Below are 12891 nucleotides of genomic sequence, written 5' to 3'. Positions count from 1 at the left end.
CCAAGTAGCAACACTTATTTAAAGTGCATCATTTAGATAAAAATAAATCATTCTTAGTGTGAATCATCAATAACCCGTTCTCTTTGCATTTTTTAAACCAAAAAAAAAAAAACAAGATCATACCCATGGTAGGAGATTTTTAAAACCAAAACATCAACATAACCACGAAAGAAAACTGTCCCGATAAACATCGTAACTTTCACCCCGCTCCGTCTTTTCGTTTGACGTCACGGGCATCAAGTATCCCCGATTGGTTCGTTTCACGCAAAATGTGTGCGAGTGCAGCAATAAAATCCATAGCAGAGCGGCGCGCCGAAACCGAACCGAAAGACTTGAGCGTAGCGACACACGACGAACCTTTCCGCTGAAACCGAATCGAACGGGGAATTTTGTTTTTGTGTAGTTCTTTCTTATGTTGCAAAAATATTCGTACGGTGGGAAAACTGGTTCTGGTGTTTTTTCCGTAAACAATATCATCCGGATCCTATGGGTTGCCGTTATGCCGGGCTTGAGTGAGCTCCTACGCACCATGCTGACTCAGTGATAGAACACGCCACAAAGGTCAATTCTTAGCTGTAAATAATCAATCCTATTCTTCTATGTCCGCATTTGTGGAGCGAACTTCAGTGACGTGAATGAGCTTTATTGGGTATGAACGCGTGCGGGATGAATAATAATTACAATTTATTGAAATTTGCTCTTACACTTAACTCTACTAACGTTCTGTTCGTATCCGATTATGCGACTAGCAGCGACGATCTCTGTTCGTTATCAAACACAATCCAACGACCAAACGCCGTCCCAAGGACGCGATCAGCATCAGGGTCAATCGTGCATCACCATTTCATCAATTAGCGTTCGTTACACTTTTCGAGCGGTGCTGTTGACGCTGCTACTGTCAAACTGTGCATCCGATTTGAACCCTCTTGACCTTCCTTTTCATTGCTTCTTCTTCAGTTGCAGAAAATTTGATGCTTACGGTATCAATTATCGCCTGAATTTATATCGCCGTACCGTACTGGACGTTGATATTATAGTGCAATTTCCAGCCTACGAATGATCGCACGAACCATTTCGGATGCTGCCGACCGTATGCTCAGTTTCATGCGAAGACTAAAAATCGAAACAAAAAATACACATCCTCAACACAAAGAAATTCATTCATTCTGCCCTTTTTTTTTTATTTATTCAAATGTTTTTCATTTCGCCGGATATTCCACCCATAAATTAGCACCAAATGTGCAAGTCATCGTAGTGACGATACAGCTGGCGAACCGGGCGATTCGGTGTTAGCAGGTTTGGTATGACGTGGAAAAGTAGGGAGTGCATTTTTAATTATTAATTATTTTTTAACTAGTTCTTTGTAGCGTCATATTTTGATTGAATTCGATTGAAATCGATTAATTGATTATGCGATTGTTTTATGCCGTATTTGGGGTGTTCATAGTATATTTATCAGTTTGTAAAAATATTTTCAAAATCAACATTCTACTCTTGAAATTATTCAAAAAAAGTCCCACAAAAATGTTTTGAATTGATAACATTCGTTGATACCTTTTCGGTTGCAACGAAACGTGCAAACACGTGGAGCACTCACAAAACCATCTCACTGCTCACCACTCACGCAGGGGCGAGCGTGAGAGCCGTCTCACCGTACAGTCCGTACGTTTGAATTTCCACGCCTCACGATCGCTCAGCGCGTACGCGTACCGCAGCGCGTTGTCACTTGATCGCAGCCCAGCCTTCATTGCGGCGGCGGGATCGCTTTCGCAACCGATGTATACAGCACACCGATAGGGATACGCGAAGGGTGATTCTAACCAAAACGCCACTGGAACGGATCGGCAAGCGTCAGTCGAGTCCAGAGCATTCGCACGCTCGCACGTCGGGAGGAACTGAATGGTATTAGAGCTCGAGGGGCGAATAGTTTGATTTTGCCTGTAACCGTGTGATTATAAATTGTTACATTACTGTGGCTGTGGGTGACAGTGGAATAATAAACAGTGAAGCGTTTGAGCGAATAGTGAGGCTCAGTTGGCATGGAAAGTGATGTGGTGATGAAGGGAAAAATGTACAAAATTGTGATCCAATCGAAAATGGCTTCCCGATCTATCGTTTGGCTATTCGCCGGGCTGTTAATTGCCGCGTTTGTACAACACAGTGGGGCTGAGTTCGTGCAATGTAAGTGTTCTAATATTACGTTGTTTGTGCAAATATACTTGTAGTATGTTTCTATAAGTGAAGGTGAAAGCCAATGGCAAAAGGAACGCAAAACAAATGCTAATAGCATCTAGAAGTGTCTTGAAGGATTGGAAAGTAAAGCATGACATTGGGAGTGAAAGCTGGCTCTTCTACGTGCTATCAGTGTCTGATAGTCGTTAAAAGCAAATAAACATATTTAAATTTTGGACGCATTCGCTGAAACAGAGCAGACGCGGGAAACGTGTTTGAAAACGTTAAATCTGTACTGAATACATTTAAAATGTTTTATTAATTTTCTCAAACTAATGTTCAACCAAGATAAACAGATTGTGAATTTTTAAGAACATTTGAAGTGTGTTTAGTGGATTATGGAGTAGACTAAAATTACCTTCAGTTGATCATTTCTTGAAATCAAATTCTTGAAACGCTATGATTAATTTTAAACACAAAGGTCCTGCATTTATGAAGGAAATATGTTTAAAATTATTTTCATGTTATTGGAAAATGATTAGCTTTTGTATAAATTTATAGCAATAAAATTTTGCATTCATTTTATGATCAAACAGCACCCATAAATCCAAAAGCTTTACATTTCAACCGAACGGCAAATTAACCAAATTTTGCCAGTTAAGCCGATTCTCGTGCAGATTCGCGGCGAGCGCTAATTCGTTTCCCTCGGTGCTAATGGAACCGGTGTGTCCCACAAGAGAAGGTTTTAATTTATTTCAAGCTCAAAGCGAAGCCAACCCATCACGAAGAACCGATGTGTTTACGAAGATTTTGTGATGCTGTTTACTGTAAAGCGGCGAAAACGGGGGCTCATTCTGTTACGCTTTTATACGCGTAGAATATTCCAAAAGTGGCGCTTCTTTCGCTTTACATTTTCCACCCCAAATCGTGCTCCCGGGTGTGGTTGTTTACACCGCTTACGGTTGGGGCTCGATATTAAGTTTCAATTCCGGATTAAGATAGCACACTTTTGCACACTAATGGATCAGTCGTTGGGTTTTCTTCATGTAGCTGTGATACGCAATTTGCTCTACCACAAGCATTACTCATACCGTTGTTTACTCGCTCGTCCAATTTTCCCATGCTGCGTATGCTTCTGTTTAGATAGCATATTTGTGGCGGAGGTTTTTTTATGGATAGTTCTGCATGAACCGCACAATCGTGTCGGTCTTCGCTCTTGCCGGCAGAGGAGAGACCTTCGCTTTACGGTCCTAATAAAACGGATCAATAGAGGAATGTGCCACTTCCTTACAGGTGATACAGAACGGGTTTTTTAGGCTACGCGCTTCCGGAATCTCGGAATGCTTCATTAACATACAAATTGCAGCACTTCGTTGGAGTCTTTTGTGCGATATACGGTTTCATTTTTATATTTTAATAATTTCCCACCCTTGACTGTCAGCGAGAGTTCTTTCGATGCACAACTCGTTGTTGATTCTGAACTCACGAGCGAGATGTCTTCATTTTACGACTGATTGCACATCATCTCAACCATACCGCGCAGGCGATGTGGCGTGTATGGGGAACGTGTTAATGACTTCGACCTGCGATTATAGGCCCCTTAAGGGCTTGCGGACGCCCGAACGGAACAGTACTGTTGTGATAGATACGGTGGGCACAGTGGCTCATTAGCAAAGCAACACTCCGGCACTGCAATCAGCATCAATCAGCTTGCATAAACCATAAATCAACAAACGAATAAACGTATCGTTTTTATATTTTTCTTCCGTTTTCAATGTGAAGCGTCCAAAAATGAGAATACATTTACTTGAATTGGTGAGAAAATTGATAAGCCGGGTATGGGTTTTGACAATGTAAATTATCACCCTTATGTGTAATGTGACCAACGCGGCGCTACGCAGCCAAGGTCAAGGGCGTCACGATCGAGTCGAATAAAAGTTACAATTAGGTTAAGAGCGTCACTTTGTCGCATTAAAATAGTTGACCCTGCACTCTTTCTCTTACGCACCAACTAATACAAAACAAGAGCAATATAATGCAACCGTTGACCTGCTTACTGATCCTCCACCCTTTCATAAGCCGGTGTTGCTGCGTGCTCGGATTTATCGAGCTTTGTTAATTCCGGTCACACAGTGCCGCGTGGCGCTGGGACAGTCCTCCAAGCCCGAAACAATTACCCAATATAAATGCCTATCTTGCCTATCTTTGGCACGTAGGTGCACGTAGGATGCCAATGCTGCGTAGAGCTGTGCTGTCTGCATTGCTCATCGATTACAGCACGGCTCATCGCTAGACAATGACTGGGGGCAGTAACTCACCTACGGCCCCATGGCATGATTGGTTTCATTGCTGGAATTGATGAGAGGGGAAAAAATTCCACCCATTTTTTAATGGGCGGGTGCTAAAATTATAGACAAGGATCCCCGGAACCTTATCCGATCGCTGCCGGTTTGTTTGGCTAGAATGGGGTTCTCCCTCAGGGATGCTGTTTGACTTTGCTGCATGGGTGGTTTCTACTGACGTGCAGATGAGAAATCATTTAATTAACGGATTTTACACGGATGCGTTTAGACACGAAAACGATTTGTGGCTAATGTTCGCTATCGCTAACAAGCACCTGGGAGAGTAATTTGTTTGGAAAGAGGGCTATGATTCAGGAAGTTTCTACATTCATTACAACGAGTAATGTTATATTTTTTAGTATTTTTTTATTGTGTGTTAGTTTATTTTATCCGTTATTTGATATTGGTTATGATTTTTTTCTGTTCTGTTTAACTGCTTTAGGTTTTTATTCATTGTGACTGTGTTGTTAGTATTGTTGTGTTATTCTTCGCTACATATTATCTAACACTTGATCTTTATTGTGTTTTTTTGCTGTTGTGTTTTACTGTTCTAGGCATTTATTTATTGTGATTACTTTATGATAAATTTAATATCGTTTTATTAAAAAAAAATAGGTCAAAATAAGCATGGGAGCAAGCAACCTTCGTATCCAACTACTTGAAAGAGTTAATGTTAAAGTAACTGTGTCAAATTACTATTCAAACCCTTATCACCTTTAACCATTAGTTACTCGGAGCCCTTTTCAAAACAAACACATTTTCTTAAACTCTATTCACCACCTCTTAAGCAACGCATTATATTATGATAGCAAATTACAATGCCTATCAGCAGCCGGAAGCAAACAAACCGGCAACCGCCGTGATCGGTCACCATCATTGTGAGTGATTCACACACTTCCCCTTTCGCAACATGATGCCCGCGGTCGTATCACCAAACCCATCACCTACACGGCTTTGGGTTACAGAAAAGTGTCGCCACAGTTTTAGGATTTCGGTTCAAACTAACCCGCATCGGATCACACCGGACCACACACGGTACCTAACGGCACGGTTGAATTCAGCGCGCGTTTTACCCATTAAGGTGTGGAGTTATTTAATTCCTGTTCTGCTGTTCTGACTCCCCATCCCCCCTTCTGGTTTACATTTTGCGCCGCATTTGTGCTTTTCAAAGTGTTTCCAGCGTGCGTTGTTTTAAGCGCAACGTTTTTTGTCTTCCAAAAATGATACAACAAAGGCGGATTGAGGGAATTGTTTAGAAGACACGATATCAACGTTCAAGAATCATCCATCAATGGGACGTGCGGAGATTGGTGCGAAGATTTTATGTGTTTTCATTTGCACATCAAACGGTCAAACCATACGACCAGTCCGTTCAGTGTAAAACGATCTCCCAAAGAGGAAACGCACATCGATCACCTTAACCACGATGTTCTAATTAGCAGTGGGATGGAAGCTTCCACAGCGCTTTTCGCCTGCTAAGCTAACGTAGTAGAAGCTTCCACTAGCGGGCATTCTTTCCATTCTTGGGATGGAAGAATTATGTCACACCGGTTCGCACCCAGCAGGTGTTAAAATCGTTTCCCATACCGACTCCATCCGGATATTGGAAATTCACTGGTAAAAGGAGGATCTCTCCTAAAAAATAGAGACATTCTGGCAACAGCTACTGTCACGGTTTGTTTTGTCTCTAGAACAATTAGCATTTTGCAGAGAGCGTTGTAAGTTCATTGACATCTCAGCTCGTTCCAGAATCGATCCAGTATGACATGGAATGATCACTTCACCAGAGTCACACATAGTCGTTAAGTCAAATAATGAAAGCCATCCAAACTATGGGCGTCGTTGGCTAGCGGAACGGCTTCTGCAGTGATTGATGGTTAAGGGTTGCTATTAAAAAGTGCTGTAAGACTTGTCACTTCATTACAACTTTTTAAACGGGAAATTGTAGACTTTTTAAAGATAAGAAAAACTGAGTGACTGAGTGGAACGAAGTTGAAGTCTCCGGCGTGAAGAGGGAAACCCGGAAAGCAAACGCTGTAATGAATCTAACTAACTTCAATAGAACCGGTTTCGACCATGAAGATGCTTTCCGAGTGAAATTAATGATGGGATACTCCGTCGTGCAATTACACTGGAAGATGTACTTTGCGTCCTAGTTTGTGTGCTCCTACACGCAAATAAAACGGTTTTCCCAGCTCGTGGAACATACTTTTGTAATTGGCAAAGCAGGGGCAAAAATGAAGATCCTCTTTCTCTAACCATCAACACCGCCACCGACAGGTTGATGGCGACATGTGGTCCAAAGGCTGACCACGTGTAGATGCTGTAGAAAGAGTGTAGAAAGAAGAACCATCACCAGAACCAGTTCGGACCAGACTGAAGGTGATCATACTGGTAAAGATATGCAAAACCATGGATAGCCCTTAGGAGCTCACCAGCGGAACAGGAACATTTCTGGGCAGAATTGTGTCTTTTTGAATTTTGTGGAAAAAGAGAGTCAAACGCTTTACGCGAAAGATGGTGAAGCGAATTAAACCTGTTTTGCGAGCGAATCCCATTCACTGGCTCGTGGGTCATAAAATTCACGTGGACCAGACGCTTCCACCTGGTAACAGATAAACCTATATCTGAGGGGGATCTGTTTTTGGGCGTTTTTAGGTATGTAGATTGCCTGCCCAGGCTAAGGGATGGGTTTAGTTACAAAAAGCAACGATTACCACACCCAAGTTTGTCTAGAAGGTTCTAGAAGCAAGGGGAAAAAACAATGTATGAAGCGGGTTGTATGTCGATGTTTAAATTTCAGTGTTTTAAATTTCAGATTGACGATCATTACTCAACTGAGGGTGGTCGTAAAACGCTAATAAGCACCAGCGGATGCTGCAATTACTCCGGCTACTGTATGGCGGTAATAAAAACCATCCTGACAGTTAAACCACACAGATGTATGCAAATGTTATGTGGTATAGTCACAATGAAACTATTGTTTTAGGTTTTAGAACGTAGTTAAGGGAAAAAATTAGCTGACTGTTCAAAGTATTAGGAGATCGTTGGAGTGGAATATGGCAAAATTATGAAAAAATATATTGTATTATTCATTGAAACTCTCTTGAAAGTAAAACGATTCCTGCTGGAATAAAAAAAACATCGTCATTTCAAATATGTGCCATTGTTCTATAAATTCCACTTACCCTCCGATCGATCGATTAACCCATAACCAACCCCATCTAACCACGATTACCGCCGGTCACTCACGGTTAAATGGATCCCATTTCAACGAATCACATCACAGCCACGGCTCGTCTTTGTTATGCACAGTGTAAAAAAGATAAATCACCTTCCATAGATGCGCCGAGAGATCTTCCTTGTGCACAAACAGTCAACGAGGAACAGGTTTTCCGACCAAATCAGAGTGAAACTAATTCGAGCGACGATACCTTTTTGCTGCATCCCGGGGAACTCCCCAAATAGTCTAGAATGGCTTGATGAAAAAATGGGGGTGAGGCGAATAGACAAACAAACACCTACCAGGTTCAAGTGGGGATAATCAGTGGAGTAAGTTATTCTAAATGGTACGGTTGCAGGGGAAAAAACAAACGATCGTGGATGGGATTCATTAATCAATTAAGTGATATAGAGGGTAAATTGTTCGACACCGGTGTCGGTGTAATTATTCGCTTAATGCTTCAATGAGATCATCTTTAGGTGATGAGCTAGTCACGTGATCGTTTATTTACTCACAATAAAATTGTCTCATACAAAGACTTTTTGTTTAGATGTACGGCCAAAACCAACCATTCTTTCAGGAAATAGCAATTGATCTTACGGTCTATTCAAGGATATTTGCATCAAAATCCCATATCCTCAACATTCGCATTCCTTCGAAGCAATAGACATCTGAGCACGATCATGTCAAACCCTTTCCAAAAGTAAATAATTGTTCTTTTCCTTTGCAAACACTGCAATAGACAGGCCCTTCTCTTCCGACGAGAAGAAAAGATGATCGTGACCCTGCAGTCGTGATGGGTTACAAAACTGGTTTAACAGCCGGCACGCGCACCCGGACCGGTAGCTGAGCGTGGCAGAGACGTGTTTATGCCCTGGAGAGCCATGGGAGGCGTCTGATATGCGCTGTCTGGTAGACCTGCGTTTACTGGGGACAGTTTGCGATAGCCTAGCGGGACTTGGTTGCATCATCATAGTAAGACCTACAAACCTAGTTCGGTTTGTGGAGGAGTTTAATGAGATGTAGTAGAAGGAAGTTGTCGCTCCAATTGAATTTGTGCACCGTATGGGGATTGTAACACTTTTGAACTTCAACCTTGAACTCGTGTGATTGTAGCTTCCGCGCACTCTGTCACACTCTGTTATACACCATCGATCACCGGTGCGGGAATCAATTAGTACAATATCGTGAGATTAACGAACGTCTCTCCTAATGATCACACTGCACGCTTGTTTGCATATCTTGAATTCATCTATTAACTCCCCCTATCCTTCTCCTCTCTCTCTCTCTCTCTCTCTCGTTTCTCCTCGCAGTGGATGAATACTATCGTATGCCAAAGATTTACGAGTACGATGACTACGACCGGTGCGTGGCACAGGCCCCACTCGCCCTAGCAGACGATGCCGTTTACTGTGTCGCACGAACGGTCATCAAACCGGATCAAGAGTCGAGCCTGTGGCGACTCATCGAGGTATGTCGCCGGTGCGAGAGGGCAAGGCTAGCAACCTTATGGATCTCATCCGCCACCCACAAAAAAAAAAAAACAAGATCAACCATCCGGTTACGCTTGAACTTGACCGCGCGCAGCAGCTGGTTGATAGCGAAATCATTTACATACCATTATAATTTTTTGTCTATTTCTGGAATTTCTGTAGACTTTCTCAAACGATACCAAGCGACACTTTCGTCACGATCATCTGGATCGTGGCTTTTGCATCGAACGCTGTCACCAGCTGGTACAGTCGCTGGACGGGCAGACGGCGGATGCGCTGTACGTGGGCAAGTTTGACATTCCCTTTCCGGTGAGTATCGCCGCGGTGCGGTGTTATTAGTCAGCAACAGGTGGTGGTTTGACGCCCAAACGTTTCGTCAAACAATTCATTCATCATGAACAAATTACTGCAGCTCGGATAGGCGTCTGGTTTGTTTGCTGGCCAAACAAGCTGGCCGGATTCTGTTGACGGTCGGGAAAGTACCATGCTGACGGGCTGTTTGCACGTCAGCATGACATGGTATATAATAAATCAATTTACGGTTCATTTGTTTGTGTGAAGATCGCACATGATCGCCACCACATAGTCTATTTTTCGAATAATAATATTATTATCTGATTCGCGTACATTCCATTTTTTATAAAGTCGAATTAGTCTCACCACTTCATCGTAATACTGATACTTCATTCATAAAACGATCATCTCCAAGACTCGTTAATCTTAGCCTCGCCATTCATTGCGCCGGCTCCAGTCAGTCTGCTACAGCTTGTTCATTTTCTACTCCATCCTTCACACTACTTCACCCACAGTACATCATTAACGCGGACGCATTCAACAATGTGAGCGGCGATCGTGAGCGGTACGGACGGTTGATTAACATCTGTCAGAATTATGCGCTTCGGCAGCAGTACAATCTGTCCGGCTACACCGAAATCGAGTACTGCACCGGTCCCAAGCGTACCGTGCCGATGGATGGGCTGGACATTAGCTTCCTGATCATCACGGCCCTGATCGCGCTGCTTGTGATCAGCTCAACGTGGTACGATCACTACACAAGCAAGCAGCTTGGTAACGAGCACTACAAAAAGGATCTACCGTGTCGAAGTAAGTTGCTCTCTTGCTAGAAGCATTTATCTTAGTCATATTAACGAGGCCCTCTTCTTGGTCGTAGAAACGATGGTTCTTACCTCATTCTCGCTCGTCCGCAACTGGTACCGGCTTGTGTCCCGCTCGAAGGATCAACTGAACGAGGATTTGAAGTTTTTCCAAGCGATCCGATTCTTCACCTTCTGCCTGGTGGTGGTCGGCCATTGTGGTGATCTGTTCACGGCAAGCTCGTTCGCCAACACACAGGACCGGGAAGCCGAGTACTACTCCCCAGTTGGCCACGTGCTAATTAATGGGTCGATCATCGTGCAGTCGTTCTTCGAGATGAGCGGTTTCCTGCTCAGCATACACTTCTGCACCACGCAGGCGAAGATGAAGCGCATCAGCTGGATTGCCATATTAGTGACGGTTGGCTATCGTTACATCCGGTAGGTAGTGGTGGGAGTAGATGGCACGGCCATTAATCAGATCGAGTCGCGGCAGGCAGTTCAAGCATGCTCTGTGTTGTCTTTTGTTGAACAGGCTTACTCCTGCGTACGCGTTTATTCTCCTGCTCCATGCAACCTGGTTGCCGAAGCTACAGGATGGTCCGCTGTGGCCACGTGGGGCCGAAGTGGAGCGCAACTTTTGTCGGCGCAATTGGTGGACCAATCTGCTGTACGTGAACAACTACGTTAACGCAGACGAACCGGTAGGTGGGGATGAATGCTAACGATGAGTCATAGTGTGGGATTTTCCTGGGCAATTCGTACCTGTAGTTTATTAGTCTTTTGTAGTATAAAAACACACCAGAAGTGTCTTGTAAATGATCGTATAATTCTTCGTCGTGGGATCCAATCCAAGCAAAGTGATGAGAATTGCTTCGTGAATAATTATTTCAACCCTTTTTTTTATTCCTTCTGCAGTGTCTTCAGCAAGCGTGGTACCTGGCCTGTGACTATCAGCTGTTCACTGTGGGGCTTATTATTCTCGTGGCTGTGACGAAGTATGTCTACGCATAGACCGTTCAATTAAAGGAAAACATACTTTATTAAAGGTGCCCTTTTCAATCAAATTTATTGCAGATACAAAAAGTATGTCGTACACATCTTTAGCGTTTCCGGTGTGGTGGCCATCCTGATACCGGCGCTGGTCGTTTACTTCAACCACTTTGATGGAGTGTTTGTCGTCACTTTGCAGTAAGTAGAGCAGTGATTGTGGTGAGATATTTATTTGTGTTAAATTTAATATGATACATTTCATAGAGCGGAACGATTTATCTACTGGTTCGATGAGATGTACCACAAGATCTACATACCGTTCCATACGAACATTGGCTGCTACATCGGTGGCGTAGTTTACGGATATCTGTACTACCGCGTGCGTACCTCGGACAACAAGGGCAATCGATCTGGCGTAAGTGTGGGAATTACCGATCGTGCTAATTTTTTCATTAATTAAATATATTTTTTTCCTAAAAGTTCCTAAAATTCCTCTGGTACATGACGGTGCCGTGCGGTATTCTTACGCTCATGCTCAGCATGATCTTCTACTCGTACAACTTTGAAAAGCCCTCACTGTGGATTGCGCTGTTCTTCCCGCTGCACAAAAACGCCTGGGCACTGTTTGGTGCGATCGTTCTGTACGGTATCATCTACAACTACAATCGGTTCATAAAGAGTGTGGTCAATTTCCCGCTCTTCGTACCGCTGGGGCGCCTGACGTACTGTGCGTACATCAGTCACGTGTTCTTCCTGAAGAACTTCTTCTACGGCACGCGGGACATTGCGTACTTCAGCCACGTGTCGATGGTGAGCTAGGTGACAGGCAACAGTCGATCGAACGCTCTAGTAAACAGTTTTGCTCTTCTCTTTTCAGTACACAAAAGTAATTTCGGTAATAGTGGCATCGTACATTCTGGGAGCAATTGTTGCTCTCACGCTAGAATTTCCGATCTCCGCCCTACAAAAGCACTTGCTATCGAAACAGTTGGGTAAGTAATGGGCCAAAGTGAAGCTGAATTGAAGAAAAAAATGTGTCACATTTTACATATCTTTTACAGAAAAACATTCGAAACCTGAACCACCGCGAGAGAACAATAATGTTAGTCCACCGTCCGCCTAACGAGACCAAATACGCTTCACTTCGCAACTAATCTAGACTCTAATTTAACTTTAGAGGCGATATTTTAACGCTGAATTTATAGCAATACTCAAAACACATGCTCCTTGTGAACGTAGCCTAAGAAATAATGATTAAAATAAAGGATTTTGGTACAAATATGAAATCTGAAAAGCTGTTTAAATACTTTAATCGGTGGTATTATTCTTTTCTCTTATTCATTTTAATTTTCAAAGTAATTTTTCTATTAAAAAAGAATCAAAATATTAAAGTAAAAAGAATAAAATAAAACTCCTCACTAACCGCTCATTTAAATTTTCTATGCGCAGCTCCTCGCTCGAAACGTCACAACTACTTACAAAGGGCATCGCCAGCGAGGGATATTCGCACCGATTTGGAGCGTTGGCGAGCTCGTAAAAACCGGTTTTCTGTGCGCTGTCAGTGCGTTTACAGT

General features: G+C 43.1%; 1 protein-coding gene across 1 annotated transcript; it reads left to right on the top strand.

Moving 5' to 3' along the window:
• Positions 1-1743: 1743 nt before the first annotated feature.
• Positions 1744-12611, top strand: LOC121593769 (nose resistant to fluoxetine protein 6-like). Its single transcript, XM_041916433.1, has 12 exons — positions 1744-2181; positions 9051-9208; positions 9393-9539; positions 10040-10334; positions 10402-10765; positions 10860-11028; positions 11243-11322; positions 11402-11515; positions 11582-11732; positions 11798-12127; positions 12195-12309; positions 12379-12611. Exons 1-12 carry the CDS (start codon positions 2040-2042, stop codon positions 12438-12440), a joined length of 2127 nt encoding a protein of 708 aa, XP_041772367.1. The 5' UTR covers positions 1744-2039; the 3' UTR covers positions 12441-12611.
• The last annotated feature ends 280 nt before the right edge of the window (positions 12612-12891 follow it).

Source organism: Anopheles merus, chromosome 2L (assembly GCF_017562075.2).
Source record: "Anopheles merus strain MAF chromosome 2L, AmerM5.1, whole genome shotgun sequence".
Classification (NCBI taxonomy): Eukaryota; Metazoa; Arthropoda; class Insecta; order Diptera; family Culicidae; genus Anopheles; species Anopheles merus.
Note: the sequence above shows the minus strand (reverse complement) of the source record. Positions and strands in the feature narration are given on the sequence as shown.

What these genes read in the sequence shown, in the direction of transcription:
- LOC121593769 (XM_041916433.1), top strand. Translation starts at nt 2,040, where the DNA reads ATGGAAAGTGATGTGGTGATGAAGGGAAAAATGTACAAAATTGTGATC. An exon ending in ATTCTCGTGGCTGTGACGAA is followed by an intron (nt 11,323 to 11,401) that starts GTATGTCTACGC and finishes AATTTATTGCAG; the next exon opens with ATACAAAAAGTATGTCGTAC. An exon ending in ACTTCAGCCACGTGTCGATG is followed by an intron (nt 12,128 to 12,194) that starts GTGAGCTAGGTG and finishes TTCTCTTTTCAG; the next exon opens with TACACAAAAGTAATTTCGGT.